The sequence below is a fragment of the Grus americana genome, chromosome 2 (genome assembly GCF_028858705.1).
Source record: "Grus americana isolate bGruAme1 chromosome 2, bGruAme1.mat, whole genome shotgun sequence".
In the NCBI taxonomy this organism is placed as follows: domain Eukaryota; kingdom Metazoa; phylum Chordata; class Aves; order Gruiformes; family Gruidae; genus Grus; species Grus americana.
The window spans coordinates 67,406,011-67,421,795 of NC_072853.1; the positions used below are offsets into that span (position 1 = coordinate 67,406,011).

The following is a 15,785-nucleotide window of genomic DNA, read 5'->3' on the forward strand; positions in this document are numbered from 1 at the left end:
GGGGGTGGCTGGGCTTAGATAATGAGTGATACCCAATTTGGCACTATAGGGTCCGGTCGCATTCAATATATTGAACTACCATGATTACAGATGCCTCAATAGTGCGAGGCACCTTCAGTCTAGTTGCGTTCAATGGACTAGCACGGCCATACTTAAGGAGTTTGGTCGTGTCCAATGAGAACTCTCATGGCTAGATTAATGTATGGTGCATTTTGTTAAAGCAACAGAAGTACAGGTTCTTTTGGATTGCTGGTGATAAATACACTGTCTGCAAAGCACATGCAAGTACCAAGAATATGAATAATACAGCCAACTGCAAATATATTAAATTATGAAACAACTCTATAGAGATTTTCTAAGTTTCCTAGGGAAGCACTCGGTATAGCCGAGTGTTCGAATCTCACCCAATAGGCGTCCCTATGGGGGGGGAAGAGAGATTCAGCCCGTTGACTGATCCCTCCCGACTTGTCTGGGATGGTATTCTCCTGACATCCCCCTCTCTTAAGCCATTTTTATACTACTTTCTTACTTTCAGATGGAGCTTGAGTGACTCTAGTCATACATACTTTTGTTGTGATTGATGTAAAACCTTCTTGTTTGCTTTTAAAGTTATAGACTTAAAGAAATTCAGAGCGCATATTCAGTGTGGGGTGGTCACACCTTAGAAGTGGGTAGCCTTTGGGATGGAGGTGTGTTTTGGTATTGGTATAATGAGATTATAATGAGCAAGGTTCAACCAAAGGACATGATTTCGACAGAAAATGAAATACTGCTGGCTCAGGGCTGGCTCAGGGCTGGCTCAGGGTAACAACTATGCAGTTTATCAGTTCCACGGTCCCATTGGTACCATCAAGTTCCCATCCCTGTAGTGTTATCACAGAGCCTGGCCACAGTGTCTCCAGTCTGCTCCACCCTCCGTGCTGTTTTTCTCAGAGTCAGCACACCAAGCTCCCCTGGTGCTTGCCAATATCTAAGGTTGCAGGCCATGTTGCTTATGGAACAGATTCTTTGCATATTCACCCTGGAAGTCTCCTCAATACTGTTTTAGTCTCAATAAGCCACCTCCAGTAATTACTCCACAAACATGAAGTAAAAGACATTTCCAGAGCCATCCCATTAGACTCTTTCTTTTGCAATTTGAACTCTGGTCATTATAGGCACTGATCATTATAAACATGCCTATAAATATTCATACATTAGTCCTGCAAAGAAGACTTGAACTGCAAGGGAAATATTAAACTGTTACCTTGTCTCACGGAATTCTTTAATTTTTAGAATTTGACAAACATGAGGAAGAGTTAATACGTTTTTCATGTATTCCAGGAAGCCAAAAGATTTCAGAACATTGATAAATCATGGCAGAGAATTATGCAGAGAGCCCATGAAACATCAAACATCGTGCAGTGCTGTGTTGGAGATGAGACTTTGGCGCAGCTATTACCACATTTGCTGGAACAATTGGAAATCTGTCAGAAATCACTGACTGGGTATTTGGAAAAAAAACGGTTAATATTTCCAAGATTTTTTTTTGTATCTGACCCTGCTCTTCTGGAAATCCTTGGTCAAGCATCTGATTCCCACACTATTCAGGTACAAGTAATAAGACAATAATGTTCTTATGGTCAATATTAGTAAGTGAGGACCATGGAGGATTTATTACTTGAGAGAATTTCTTTCACTTACGGAAAGATTTATAGAATCTTCTAATACAGGATTTAAAGGCAAAGAAAGAATGCCATATCAGATCGGCTTATGGAGCTTTTTTTTTTTTCTGATTCTATTGTAGGCACATTTATTAAGTTTATTTGACAATGTTAACCGAGTGGGATTTCATGAAAAAAACTACGACCAGATTTTATTGTTTGAATCTCAAGAAGGAGAACAGGTCAATATTATTGAACCAGTTTTAGCTCAGGTAATGGAAGTATATACTGCAGTTTTTAATGATTTGATTTAAAGTAGATTTATGTTTTAGAGACCAACAGTATCACATCATGCTATTATTTGACTAACTGAATGAAAACCTTCTAATGTGAACAGCAAGAGCAAAGGCCAGAAAGGACAGGACATTTGTGTTGTTCTGTAACGATTACTTTACCTGTTTTTTCAGCAGTACAGATGTGAAGTGCCAAACCCATCATGTGTCTCTAAAAGGGCAATGGAGCACAAGGAGGAGGGGCATCTTTTAAAGATTAGAGAATAACAAAGAGGGAAATGGGAGTACGAAGGACTGGGGTTGCATAGGGCTTTTTCTCCTTGTTAATTATTCATAAATTAATTCTTTAAAAGTACTTTCTTGTTTATTTCAGGGCAATGTGGAATTCTGGTTAGGTCAGCTGCTGAATGGGATTAGGAAAACAATCCACACCATCATTAGACAGGCATCAATGGCCATTAGCGATTCAGGATTTAAGCTGTATGACTTTCAAGCAATGTTTCCTGCACAAATAGGACTTCTGGGAATTCAAATGATCTGGACCAGAGATGCAGAGAATGCACTGAAGACTACCAAAACAGACAAAAAGGTAGTATTTAATGAATCTTTGGGGATTAATTAAAAGCATTGTTTGGAACAGTGCATATTGTGAAAAGTTGAAAGTAACGTCTAGGAAAAAGCACAAAATACTAGTTAAGTAACCAGAATAATAAATAAACTAAGAGGAAAACAGAATGATAAAAAATGTGTTAAGAGGTCACACGTCCTCACCATCCCCCAGCATATGCTTTAGAATTTTCCTAATCCGGTGATTTTCTCTGTTGTTCTGCCAGTACAGTCATCTTGGGAAGGGACAATTTCTCAGTTTGGGAATATGGGGCATCTTATCCTATTACTTTCCCAAAATCAAGTTTGGAAAGAAATGAGAGCTCTCAAAATTTGGGGAAATAACTGTGCTTCATGGGCGTTTGTCTACTGTAACAGAGTGTATTAGATTCTTCAGTTGACAAGCTCTTTTTTTAGGGAAGGGAAAGAATAGAAGCCATTTGAGGAGGTTTAATCTCAAACACATAGAGAAGATACTGTTAACACCACAGTGTTATTACTAACGCTGAATCTATGAAGGAGGAAGGAGAGGATGTGAACTAAAGAATTGCAAATTACCATTAATCAAGAATATACAGTGAGATTGGACTAAGAACTAGTAACACCATCCCTACCATAAAAGTAAATGTAGGGGAATGGTACCATGCAGTACTTTGATACTGAATGAAAATACAGACTCTAGGCTATGGAGAAGACCACTTAGTGCTACATTTTCTGCATTGTATAAAGTTTAAAAAGGGCATAGACCTGCTTTTAGTCAACTGCAGTTTATATACTAACTAGACACAAAGATTCTTTTGCATTAACTGGAAGACAACTTTTGTTTATTTAGAATGAACTCTGTGTGTGTGTTTGGGGGGTGGGGAGGTTGTTTAGCTCTCCATTAGTTTTGCAGTCTTTTTAGCATTTTTTTCTCACCAAACAGTGTGAGGTTTAGGCTTTGCATATATTTACAGAAAGCTAGTGTGATTGTTCTCTCACACATTTGGAACAGGAGTATATATGAGCTGCCCTTTCTGAAACCTCAGCACTTTATAATTTGTTGTGTACCAGGAACATCACTGACAAAGGCTGATGCTGTTTACCTAAGTCAGTATTGTATAGTCAGTATGGTATTTTGTGGAACTTTGTAACGGAATCTGATGCCACAAAACAAACTATTATTTTAGCATTGGCATCTAAAGTTACACTACATTTCCCCCCTTCTCTGATTAGTGGATGCAATAGAACTCCGGGTTTCTGTTTCCTCCAAAGAGTAGATACTGCTTGGGCTGATGTGCAGTACCCAAAACCAGAGACTAATGGTTCTGAAAATATGCAGGGATGCAATCAGCTGAAGATGTAATATACAGTAGAAGCAGCAACAGTCTTGGAATAAAATCTTATGATGTGACACGTTCACAAAAATATAACCTTATTGTACTCCGTTGGGCTAAGAATACATGCATGGAGGGCAGCCTGCAAATCCAAATTTTGGATTCCAAGCCTAATAAATACAAAGCAGATCACAGATGTCATGGGCCCATATGTTTGCAGATGTTTTTTTATTTTTTATTCTAAACATTGGAAGAACAAATTATATTTGTATTAATATGGCTGTTATTGCTATGTGGAAAAGGTAATGCACACAACAAATCAGAAGTTTTTGGAACTTTTAAATGATTTGATTGACATGACAACACACAATCTGACAAGAATGGAGCGCACAAAATACGAAACTTTAATCACCATTCATGTGCACCAGAAGGATATCTTTGATGATTTGGTAAGTTCTTGAAAAAATTAAAGGACTTTCTATATGGAAGTTTTTGCACATTTCTCTTTAGGTACCTCTGACATTAGTGCTGTGATATAGCATATCAGATTTAGCTGATATTATATATAGGTATATTCATAGGTTCAGACTTCAGTTTTTAAAATGGCTGTTGATACACATCATGCACAAATTCACTATAAGCAAAAGAGTTTAACTTTTCAAATTAAACTATTCTCTCAAATTTAAAATTTAATACATTATTTAATTGTAATGTAAAAGGGAAAAAAGTCCCTTTAGTATTACTATCATGTGATTTCCAGCCCAGCCTATGTGTTGATTTAAGGTAATAGTTATTCAAATGTTAAAGCATATATTTGAAAAGGGTAGCAACAATAACCAGAACAGATATTTTAAATTTTTTTTGTAATTGAGTTTCTTCAGGCTTCCTTTAGATAAGTACATGAACTCATGAAACTAGAATTATAAAAATGGAAGTAAAATAACTTTCAAAAAGCTTGCATGATGCAAAGGTCAATAATTCAGCACTGCATTGTTTAATTTATGCATATATGTTAGAAAGATAAAAATTAAGTGCATATGTAAAGAAAGATAGAAAATCGTAAAGAAAAATACTGAAAGTTAGAAAGGAAACTGCCATCTTCTAAGATAGGCGTAGGGTTTTATCCTTTGCCCAGAATTTTTAATTTATTTTCATAATTGGTCATTGTATTATCAATTAATATAATCTATTATAACAAAATTAAATCACAGAAAATGGTTAAATTTAAAGGGTCTGTATGTTAAACAAAGGGGAGGCAAGTCCAAAACTGGGGAAAGGATTCTTAATTGGTAATATTATCCTTTTCTCTCAAAACATTCTGTTCCCTGCTAAACACATCCTTTTGTGATAGAGAGAAAGCAGAGGGAAGTGGCTGAGAGTCCAGAACCTCCTCTTACCTCACACCATGTTTGCAAGGCCGATAACCAGGGCTGCATATACTGTAAGAGGCCCGTGGTTTTGAGATCAAGTATCAAAAATAATGAATCAAGATCTATTAGTCTGCCACAAATCTATATATGTGTGTGGCAAGTTCATACTGAAAATTACATCCCAAATAAGCAAACACATAGACATGTATGCAATATATTCAAGCATTGTTCACAATTTAGTATTTCTGCGAGCAATGGCACCAGATCCCATGCAGTGTAACCAGTATTGTTACTTAGCTTTTTATGAGGTTTTCCATCACTGTTCTTCAATATCTCTGTAAGACACAATTCATAATCTCTGGACACAATTCATAATCTCTGTACACAATTCAGAGGAAAATCAAAGTGGTCAAAAGGTTCAGAGCATGTCATAGACAGGTTTGAAAAGATAATTCTGGATGTCTTGACTCCTGACAGATTCTGTGCTCATTCTTCCAGCTCTTGAATTTATGCGTAGTAGACTTTCTTCCCCTGTATGGAATTTAAGATTGTTATACTGTTTAATTTGTGTATTAATGATTTTTCTTTTCCATTATAGGTCCGTATGAACATTAAATCTCCATCTGATTTTGAATGGCAAAAACAGCCTCGATTTTATTTTCTTGAAGACTTGGATAAATGCATTGTCCAAATCACTGACGTAGAGTTCACCTACTGCAATGAATACTTAGGGTGTACAGACAGGCTTGTTATAACTCCCTTAACTGACAGGTAGTTATAAAAAGAATGCAGTGCATAGTACTGGAGCTAAGACTTAATTCCTTTAACTTTCACGAGTCAGAATTCTTTCTTTGGTTGCACATAGTGCTGCAATATCGACGGTGAACAGCAGAGGCCAGTGCTTTTCTATTCAGCTAGCAAAAGCAGGCACCCCTAGGAGGGGTCTTGAATTCTCTGCGTGTTTGCTTGGGCTATATGTGCTGTGGTAGGCATTGAAAAACTTACTTGTGCTCAAGATAAATAGAGCTGAATGCCATACGCTTCACCAGCCTAAACAGAGTGGATCTAAAAACCAATATATTGCTGCTTTCAATAAGGTAGTAGTTGCATGAGAATTTGGGATTATGGCAAGTGATTCATTTGAAGTCATCCTAGAGGAAAAAGCAGTAACTCAGGACATAGCATTGAATAACTAGTGCCAATATGGTTTTAAGCAAGGCCTATGGAGAATTACAGGACTACAAACACAGAAAAAGCTCTGAGGGCAAAACATAAGGAGAACTTTTTACTGCTGAAGTGTTAGTTATACAGCGCAGTACAAACTTCATTAGATGCATATTTTCCTAAAGTACCTGGTAGTGCTTCAGCTAGGCAAGAGACAGATGTATTTGCTCTGCTAGAGCGTGTTCTTATAAGTGTGGATAGGAATGTCAAAATACTGTGCATTTTCAGTCATTTGTTGTGTGAAGAATGCAGACCATTGAGTTAATGTTGGAATTGTCTTTGTATTCTCTGTGCTACTAAATTTTATGTACTGGTGAAATTTCGGACTTTTGCCAATTTCTGAACCAAAATTATGCCCGGTGAGCTATTTAAGAGAACCAAAAATCTGTGCTTGGATAGCTGGCTTTTAATACATAACACACATCTGCCAAATTCTATGTTATGTACCCTACTGTTCCTATGCTAGATAGAGATCTGTTTGCAGCAGTAAACATGCAGTTGATTAGTGGGTATGGCAGCGCTACCACACAGACAATATTTTTGCCCACTGAGAGAGACAGTATCAGGAAAATGTTGTGATTCAAAATTTGTTCACAGAATTAAAATGCAATTGGTTAGAGATTGATACAAGTTGCTACGTCACATGAGGTTGAAAGCTAGCACAGGGTGACATTATTGAAGAAAATGAGTCTTTTGAATGATTTTAAACTATAATAATAACAACAAAAAAGAACAGAGGTATCTGTCTTTGCACAAACCTAGAAGAGCCAAAGAGAGCTGCAGGACTGGTGGCTATCCGTTGTCATATATTGAAAGAGTATTTGAAGCAGAGATGTTTTCTAGTGTTGGCAGGGGAAACTTATGTACCTATGCAGTGCTGCATAAGAACAGATTTTATTCCCCTTATAGGCTTTTGCCATTTCAATATTTTTAATATATTTAATGTTGCTATATAGACTTGTATGAGCTTCTGACAATTTTCAGGTAATGATATTTTTGCTTTCCATTAATCAGTTTGGAGTCAAGTGCTGTTTGGCTAATGATTTTGTGTTCAGAAAGATTCCTGAAACACATGATAAATACACACTGGCAATAGTACATTACATTAGGATAATGGGACTGAAATTGCATACTCCTAAACGTCATGTCAGACACAGACCATGTCATGGCAGGTACAAAAAATGAAATGCAAGTTCTACTTAGGACTTGTACTATGTATACAGCTTGTCCTTACCTCATTTTCAGTAGTAGAATTGTTAGGAGTGGTATTTTTTCAGTGTTAACTGAACAGTGTTAACTGAGTAATAAGGCGATAAAGCATTATTACTGCTATTATATTGGAATAAGTACTGTGTTATTTTATAGGAGGGGATACCAGCTGGTAGCATTTGTTTTTTTCAGTGCCCATTTTCGTTCCCCAGGTATCTCACAAAGCTACTGAGTTTCACAGTGTTAAAATGGGCTTGCTGGGATTTTGGAGCATTGTAGTTTAGAACAGTGGTCTTTCTACACCCTTCAGTAATCTCCACACCATCTGGGGAGGTGAGACTTAAACCTGTGGACATCAACCCAGGATGGAGGCTGAAGCAGAAGATGATCCTAGGATACATGGGTCTCTCCTTTCTCTACTGCCCATTACAATCTTCCCTCTTGTCCGTTCTCCTCCTGGAACTCAAAGACCAAATGTGTCTGGCAGCATTGCTCTGTTTTGGCATGCTGGTAGGGAAATGGCAAGAACAGGAGCTGCTTCCAGGCTCTGTTCCTTCCTGTTGCCAGATCAGGGCGCCCACCTTGTTGTGTTCTCTGGGGAGGGAGCATGAAGATGGGAAAAAAGGCAGAGACCCAGCACGTCTGGGTGCTGCAGCATTAGGCTGAGTCATGGAGGAAGGGTGTATGATTAGTGTGAGAAAATGCCAATACTACAGTATTTCGGTATTCAGCATTTAGAATTGGCTCGTGCGTTTCCTGAGCTGTTGCAGTCATTGCTGTGCTGGACTCATGCTTTTCTGCAGGTGGAGCAAAGGTGGTACCAGCATCACAGTGTGCAAAGGGGATGACTGAGGACTTACCACAGGGAAGCACCTTCATTTCTGCCCCCTTCCCCAGCTCTGTATAGTACAACTGCTGTGGTTACGATAAAGGACTTCAAGTAATAAATGGTAGAAAAAGATTAACAGAACTTTTTGTTCTGTCGCTAGGTGTTACATCACTTTGGCACAAGCCCTGGGCATGAGTATGGGTGGTGCACCAGCAGGACCTGCAGGGACAGGGAAAACAGAGACAACTAAAGACATGGGCAAATGCCTGGGAAAGTACGTTGTTGTTTTCAATTGTTCAGACCAAATGGACTACAGAGGACTTGGCCGTATCTATAAAGGTAAGAAATAATCTGGTTTGTTCATTTTAGTGTCATAAGTTTTTGTCTCTTCACTAGTGAGTTAGCAATGATTTGTAGGGCATTTTCTTCTGTTTCCTCTTATTTCCAGACACTCATCGATTTTTCCCAATATTCAATTGTTTCTCCATTTTTTTTTTCCTTTTTTCTTCCTGCATGCTTTCCAGGGGTTTTTTTTATATTCTTGATGGGTGTTTCCTGTCTTTGTCTTCTTTTCCATTTCCCTTTTAGTTCTTTCTACTTATTTTCTTCATGCTTTTATCCCACCCATCCCAAGGGGGAGGATATTTAGCCCTCCCTTGTCATTTTTGTATCAAGCAAGACAAACAAATAGAGAGCTCGAAGACGTTGTGCAAGGCAGGGAAATAGGCAAATGGTGCAGTGTCTTATTTCAAACTCTAGAACTTTTTTGAAACCAGGAAAATGAGATAGTGGTCAAACTCTGATGACTTTTTATGATAACCAGAACTTTGAAGTCAGTTTTGCAAACAGTGATCAGATGATCCAATATCTGTGGACTCCATTATGTCTATTTTCCTTATATAGAGTTACTGTTGGTTATATGGACTGGCAGACCACAGAACGCCACCATTTTCTGTGAGTGACGGGCTCTTAAATCTAACACAAGGTATCATAAATATAATTTTCACTGTTGTGGTATCTCCTGAAGGTTAAAATATAACCTGGAGATCATTTCAAGTTTTAATTAAGAAGCCAGCAAAGCTAGCCAAGATTTTAATAGAACTAACTTTTGTCTTTGGCTTCTTATTTAAGAGCTTAAAAGTATCCAGTTAAGCTATTTCAATGGAGATAGAAAGCCTGAAAGGTATGGCAGGTTTGGATTAAGGTGATTTTGTAATTAATGTTGAAAAGATTTTCCATATTTCTCACTTACCTCTTCTGTGGTCTTACTGGGTTTGTTTGTGGCTGAGTTAGATCAAGAAGACCAATTTGGGAAGAACTGAGTTGAAAGCAGTACTTGTACTGACTTCACTGGACTACTGTTCTTCCTTCTAATCCTTTTGTTCTTTTACAGATATTTTTAGGCCTCATTAACTTGTTAACTTTCTTTAATGGCCATATCAAAAAGAGGGAAATGGGAAGAAGTAGAGCAGAGAAAAAAGGGAAAAAATGATTTAGCCAGTTTGACAAGTTTTTCTAATCATGGCTCAGAAGTTTTGTAGCTATGTGTTCTGCAGAGATGCCCTGCTTCTCACTAATTGAACACACTAGCTCTATTTATAAGAACGTGAAAATAGATAAGCAAGAAACATTTCCATTCTTGTTTTCTTTTCACTGCCTTGGAGAATGCTGAAACTGCCTCAGAGCTCCTATGAGCAGTAAGAGCAGAAGACAGGTTTCATAATATACCATTAAATTACACTGGGATGTAGGTTAAACTTTTGTAGAAGCTTATGACTTCTGTACTGAATATACTGCGTTATTGTACTCCTTACCCTGAGGTAAATACTGTGTTTATAACCTAGGCCAGATCATTACATATCAAGAGAGAAGATAGTTACCTAGTGACCAGAAGCTATGGAAAGCTGCTCATTTATATAATGCCAAACAAACAGAGGAACATTTCTAAGCTATAAACTGAACAAGCTGCACATTTGAATACTTTCAGTCAAGGTCACGAGTTTCTCAAAGCACCTCTTTCTAACTCCCAGATCTTTGGGCCAACTTTTAGTTGCATGTCTTTTATCATGCATGCAGACTTTTAGTGTCCCAAGTTTACTTTATTTGTTGGTAATAAACAGAAGAGGACTGCGACTAGCTTGCTGTCTGAATGAGCATGAATATGCTCGTAACACTGAGCACAGTCATCTACTGGGTCTCTGCTGTACCTGCAGTCAGCAGTCAGGAGGGGGGATGTCAGCCTTTGTTTCTCCTTGGAGTGGGTTTGTCTTTGAGGTCACTAAGTTGTTGTCTTTTTCCTCTCTGCTCCTTCTGTGAGAATGTTTGTAGCTCTTTATGTCACCACCTTTTTTCCCAACTCGTAGGTGATCTCACTTCTTTGTATTAAACTGTTACTGACTTGTGTCAACCCAGACATCTAGCCTGTGTATCCTTGCTTTGTTTTTGCCTTCTTATCCTGAGCAGTTTGGTAACTTATCCTTTGTCATTTCAGATTGAGGTGATAGTGATAACTGCAACTTGTCATTGCCTTCTTTTAGTAAAACCGGGCACAGTTATTGTGTCTTAAGAAGATGAGCTGAGTTTTAGGGCTCAGCTTCCTTTGTCTGTTGTTTTCTATAAGCTGACCATTTTCCATGCCGTATTGTCATCATATGCAACAAAAGCTAAGTAATGCTGGGTAATGTGTCCTTGTTATCTGGCTGCCTCATTTAATGGCGTGCTGGTGTTCAATATGAGTTAGAAAAGATGCTTATAGAGCTCAACAAATTGGTGCTCAGGCAAGCATGATGCCTGTGACTGCTTACTTCAGTCAATTTGCTAGTGGGATAGTGTTGCCTGGGAATTAGGTAATAGATCCAGCTGAATAGAGCCTGGATAGGGTGATTTTTTTTTCAGCATTCATCAGAGGGTTTTGAGTCTGGGAGGAAAAGTACGATTCTGTTCTTACATAAATCATTGATGCTTTCATTTGTGAAGGGCACCAGTTGCTTTGGACTTATTTTCACAACTTAGAAGGGCCTGGCTTGGAATCACAATTCTTATGTTGAAACATCTGTAAGGTATCTGGTATTTCTTGAAGAGTGGATATACTGAAGTTGGGGAAGGAAATGACCTCTTTTTTGGTTTAATAGGAGGAGCAAATTGAGTTTAGAGAAAAAGTCTTTAATGCATATGAGATCTTCAATGGAAAAAAAGGATAGTTCTTCACAGCTGTAGAAGGGCTTTCATGCAGACTGATAAGAAAGTTCTCATGAAACATACTACATATTTTAGTGCACACATTGAGAAATTCTTCAGAATTCCACATGTCTGTGATAGGCTTTGTACTCCATCACCAGTGTATCCTCTTCCAAACTTTTCACTTCATCTGGTGCTGTGGGTCAAGTTATCAGATATTAGCAGATTTAGCAGTGAGGAGAAAAATGGGGTGTGGAAATGGTGGTGTCATGTCTGCAGCCATGCTTCCAGATTTTTTGTGTTAGGACAATAAGTTTGATCTTCAGAATAAAAAAAAAAGAAAAATATAATGTAATATAATATAATAATATATTATATACTATAACATTATAATTTGAACTTCTGGTTGGCTCAGAGCTGAGGTTCTGTCTCCCTGTTTCTCTGTCTTCCTGTCTCTTTTGTCTTCCTGTGCAACTCCAGGTATTCAAAGGCAGATGGTCTAGTCAAGATGTCCCAGGCCTGGACTTTCATCTTTGCTAGTTTTATTTTTGAAATTTGAACCAAAAAGTAGGTTCACATATAACTGGTCATCTGAATTGGACCAGGGATAACCCGTGAAAATACCAGGGAAGCAAGTGAGAAGGTGAATTTTCAAGTTTTCCATTATTCAGTGTTACAATTGCCCAGGAATAGCAAATCACGGGTACTTCATCACTATTAATAAGGTGTTGCTAAATACCCTCTAGGAAACCTTTTGTCTGTGGTTGTCTGTAGGTGAGTATAAAAGTTGTGTTTGCTTTGGTTCTGTTTTCTGTAGTTACAGTCAAACAATTCCAGTCTCACCTGAGGTAGCTTTTTGTGATTTGATATTTAATTCAATATTTAATGTAAGGTTTGATATTTATCTTAATTCAGAAGGTGAATAAATGAGTATGGAGCTTCGTAAATTCTTTCAGGACCAACGAGTACCTTGTAGCTTACTGCTTCTGGGCTGCACTTTGGCTAGACAGAGTTCTGTTTTAGTGAAATTTGCTTTGAATTATGTCACTATAGTTCTACCCCTGTGTAAAATCTTAAGATATGTGTCCTTTCAATACAAAAGAGAGTTTATAGCTGCTTTGTCATGATTAATTACTGCACTGTCGCACTATTTTTAGCCAGACCTCCCAGTGCAGAGCAGCACTTAGGGCCTGTGAGGTCACCTGGCAGAGGTTGTCACCGTAGGCTGCAACACACTTTCTCCATGTGTGGGACCTGAGGACCTGCACGGGGACTGTGGGCACAGTGTGGTATACATGACCTGTGGGTCAGGCCACCCAGCTCTGCCCAGGCCATAGGGTCACTGATGTGGAAAGGGACATGGCGCTGCATTGCAGAGATGCATTTTGAAGTAGCTATGCTGTGTGATTCTTTGTAGGATTTCTGTACTGATTTGAGTGTTTGTGTGTCACATTTCTTAGATATAGTTAAAGGTCTCTTTAGTCTTGTCCTTTATTTTCTGCTTTTACTCTATTTTTGTATTTGATTACCACACTATGTTCTGTGTGGGGACAGCAATTAATGCACAGCATGACAGGACACAACAATATTACATTGTCTCTAGGCTGCTACGCAGCTGGCAGTTTGCTTGCTGTGCCTTCGCTTGTGTGTGTGTGGAGGTGTATGCGTGTGTGTATTTTCTTTCCTTTTTCTTCTTAAGCACCACCAGAATGAAATAATTTTGCAAGAACTAAATTTATTTAAAGCCGTGGGATATTGGCCTTGCCCAAGAGCCAGGTTTCATAACTCCATGCAGCAGGTGGCATTACAGAACAAGTGATTTTTCTTTTTTTCCCCTTTCCTAAGGGGCCAAATGTATTTGAAAAATCTCTGCAAGAATTTTTCATCAGGGAGCAGCAAGAGTGGGGCAGCTCCATAAGGGAAGAGAAGGCAGGAGCCAAGGGTGACCTCCACACAGGCAGGGGCTGGGACTGACCAGGGCACAGTTCCGCAATGCCTGAGCAGGGCAGATTGGTGACAGCTTGGTGACCATCAGACAAGGTGAAATAACAAGCTGGGTCCAGGGTCCATTTAGGAAGTTCAGTCAGAAAGAGCAGGAGGAAGGGTGGAGGTAAGACTATGGATAGTTCTGGGCTCCTCCAGGAAGTTCAATCAGCAAGTCAGGGTAGGCAGGAGGTAGGGCTGTGCCCAGCCCTACATACAGCACAGCTAAGGCAAAGACTGAAGACTCAGAGCTGCCTGAGCTGAAATGGAGCTCCCGGACTGGAGGACAGAGAGTGTGGGTAGAAGCCCCAGGTGAAGCTGGTCAGGACAATTACGGCCTATTAGTGCATCCAGGGCCCTGATATTCCTTATACAAGAGGGAGAACATTAGTTACAGGACTTGCTGCCACACCAGTGAAGTCAAGAAACATTTTTCATTTGTATTTAAAGGTAGTAGGATTGAGTCTTTCGTGCTTTAAATTTGGTACCTGTCTATAGAATTACTTTAATCTTTGCTTCAATATGGCATTGTGGCGTTTGTATATGTTCCATTTGCTTTTAAATTTTGTGATTAAGTCCATATGACTTTTTATTCTCCTCAAATTCTTTCTTTTGGAGCATGTTTTTCTTTATAATATCACAGAAATTAGTTAGAAGCCATTTAGGAAAAGGATTACTCTACATATGGAATTGAACTAAATTTTGTGAGAGATCTGCAGTATTGCCCTGGCTGAATCAAATCTTAAGAAGCCAATTTTGGCTCTACTACGACAGGTTTTTTTCTGATGTGACCCACTAATTTTGTTGAAGAGTTCTCCCAAAATTATCTGGGTAAAAAAAGACCAGTCAATGCAACAATATTAAAAGAAGTGGTTAAGGGCATGAAAAAAAGGTAAAAAATCAATGTAAGGATTATTTTAATATTTCTTTATTTTTTTAATTATCTGCAAAAACTGACAAGTATTGATTTGGCTATGATAGCTGATCATAGTAGAAGATGGGACAGAGTAGAAGACAGGCAGAGAAGAAAAATAAAAGGAGTCTCAAGGGGATTTGAAGTAAAATGAGAGTTCCTAGAGAAATATCTTAAAGAGCAGAAGATCAGACAAAGAACAGTAGAGGGAAGGGAAGAAGGATAATATGAGCAGAACAGGCCAGAGCAAAGATAAGAGAAGAGAAAACATAAAAGAGAAAACAAAACAAAGGAGAGAGAGAAAAAGTATGTATTATTAGTGATTTTTGAGTACGTTCTCTTCCATTAGCTTAAGTATCTTAAGGAATTAACAGTACACATAAAATGCCCCTTGATTTATTTTACCAGTGCTGTAGGCAATGCCATACAAAGTATGGGGATTCAGGGGAGCTCCGGGCATAGTTGTTCAACACTGCAAACACACAAATGCCTTTTCTTGAACATGTGCTTTATTTTTGCATTTAGCACTGCCTTCAAGTGGCTTGAGCCAAACTGAGCCCCACCAGCCCAGTGGAATGAATTAAGCACCTCTGAGCGTTTGTAGCGCCAGTTAAAGTATTGATCCAGGTCCTTGCTAGACCCAGGCAATAGGAAATATTAGTCTGGTGTGGGCTTTGGGAAGGGAGGAGGTGGCATCCGTGAAGTTCCTGCGTAGACTTACTAGTCTTTGTCTCTCGTGAAATGGATGCAGAATAGCAGGGGATTAGGTAACTTTCCCACTACTGCTCCAGAAAGCTGCCAGTGTAGACTCTCCTACTTCAATCCTGCTAACGTGATACAGAAGGAGTACTTGACTCTCCCAAAAGACATTCATTTTATGATGTTTATGGATGCAAGTGTCTGTCTAGAACTCCATGGCCTATTCTAAATAACAGTTGTGACATCTCTCTTGAACAGCAGGATGCTATTCTCCAACTATTTTTGACCTATGAATTAGTTGTTGTAAAATGCTACAATGCTTCTGTCACAAATGTAGTAATTTCTGAATTTGATTCTGTGCTTTCCATTTAGGTAGGTGCCTCTCAAGCTCATCTTTGACAATTTCAGCCCTTGCATAGATGAGTTTCCATTCTATATGCATGTTTATGCTTCTAGGTGCTATATACAATCTTATTGAACACTTTCTGCTTTATGGTTGCTGTAAAAGTGTAGGATTCTTTGT

At 38.6% G+C, this 15,785-nt stretch overlaps 1 protein-coding gene across 5 annotated transcripts in view; it reads left to right on the plus strand.

The window, feature by feature from the left end:
• Window positions 1-15,785, plus strand: part of LOC129202965 (dynein axonemal heavy chain 5-like) — a 165,442-nt gene that overhangs the window by 41,698 nt on the left and 107,959 nt on the right. For all 5 annotated transcript variants that reach the window (XR_008575879.1, XM_054816739.1, XM_054816740.1 and 2 more), the window contains exons 34-39: window positions 1,324-1,590; window positions 1,787-1,915; window positions 2,310-2,525; window positions 4,161-4,307; window positions 5,827-5,999; window positions 8,651-8,829. Coding sequence is in view for 4 of the 5 variants with exons in the window: in XM_054816739.1 (XP_054672714.1) it covers window positions 1,324-1,590; window positions 1,787-1,915; window positions 2,310-2,525; window positions 4,161-4,307; window positions 5,827-5,999; window positions 8,651-8,829 (1,111 nt within the window). In the remaining variant the exon portion in view is untranslated. The remainder of the gene's footprint in view (window positions 1-1,323; window positions 1,591-1,786; window positions 1,916-2,309; window positions 2,526-4,160; window positions 4,308-5,826; window positions 6,000-8,650; window positions 8,830-15,785) is intronic.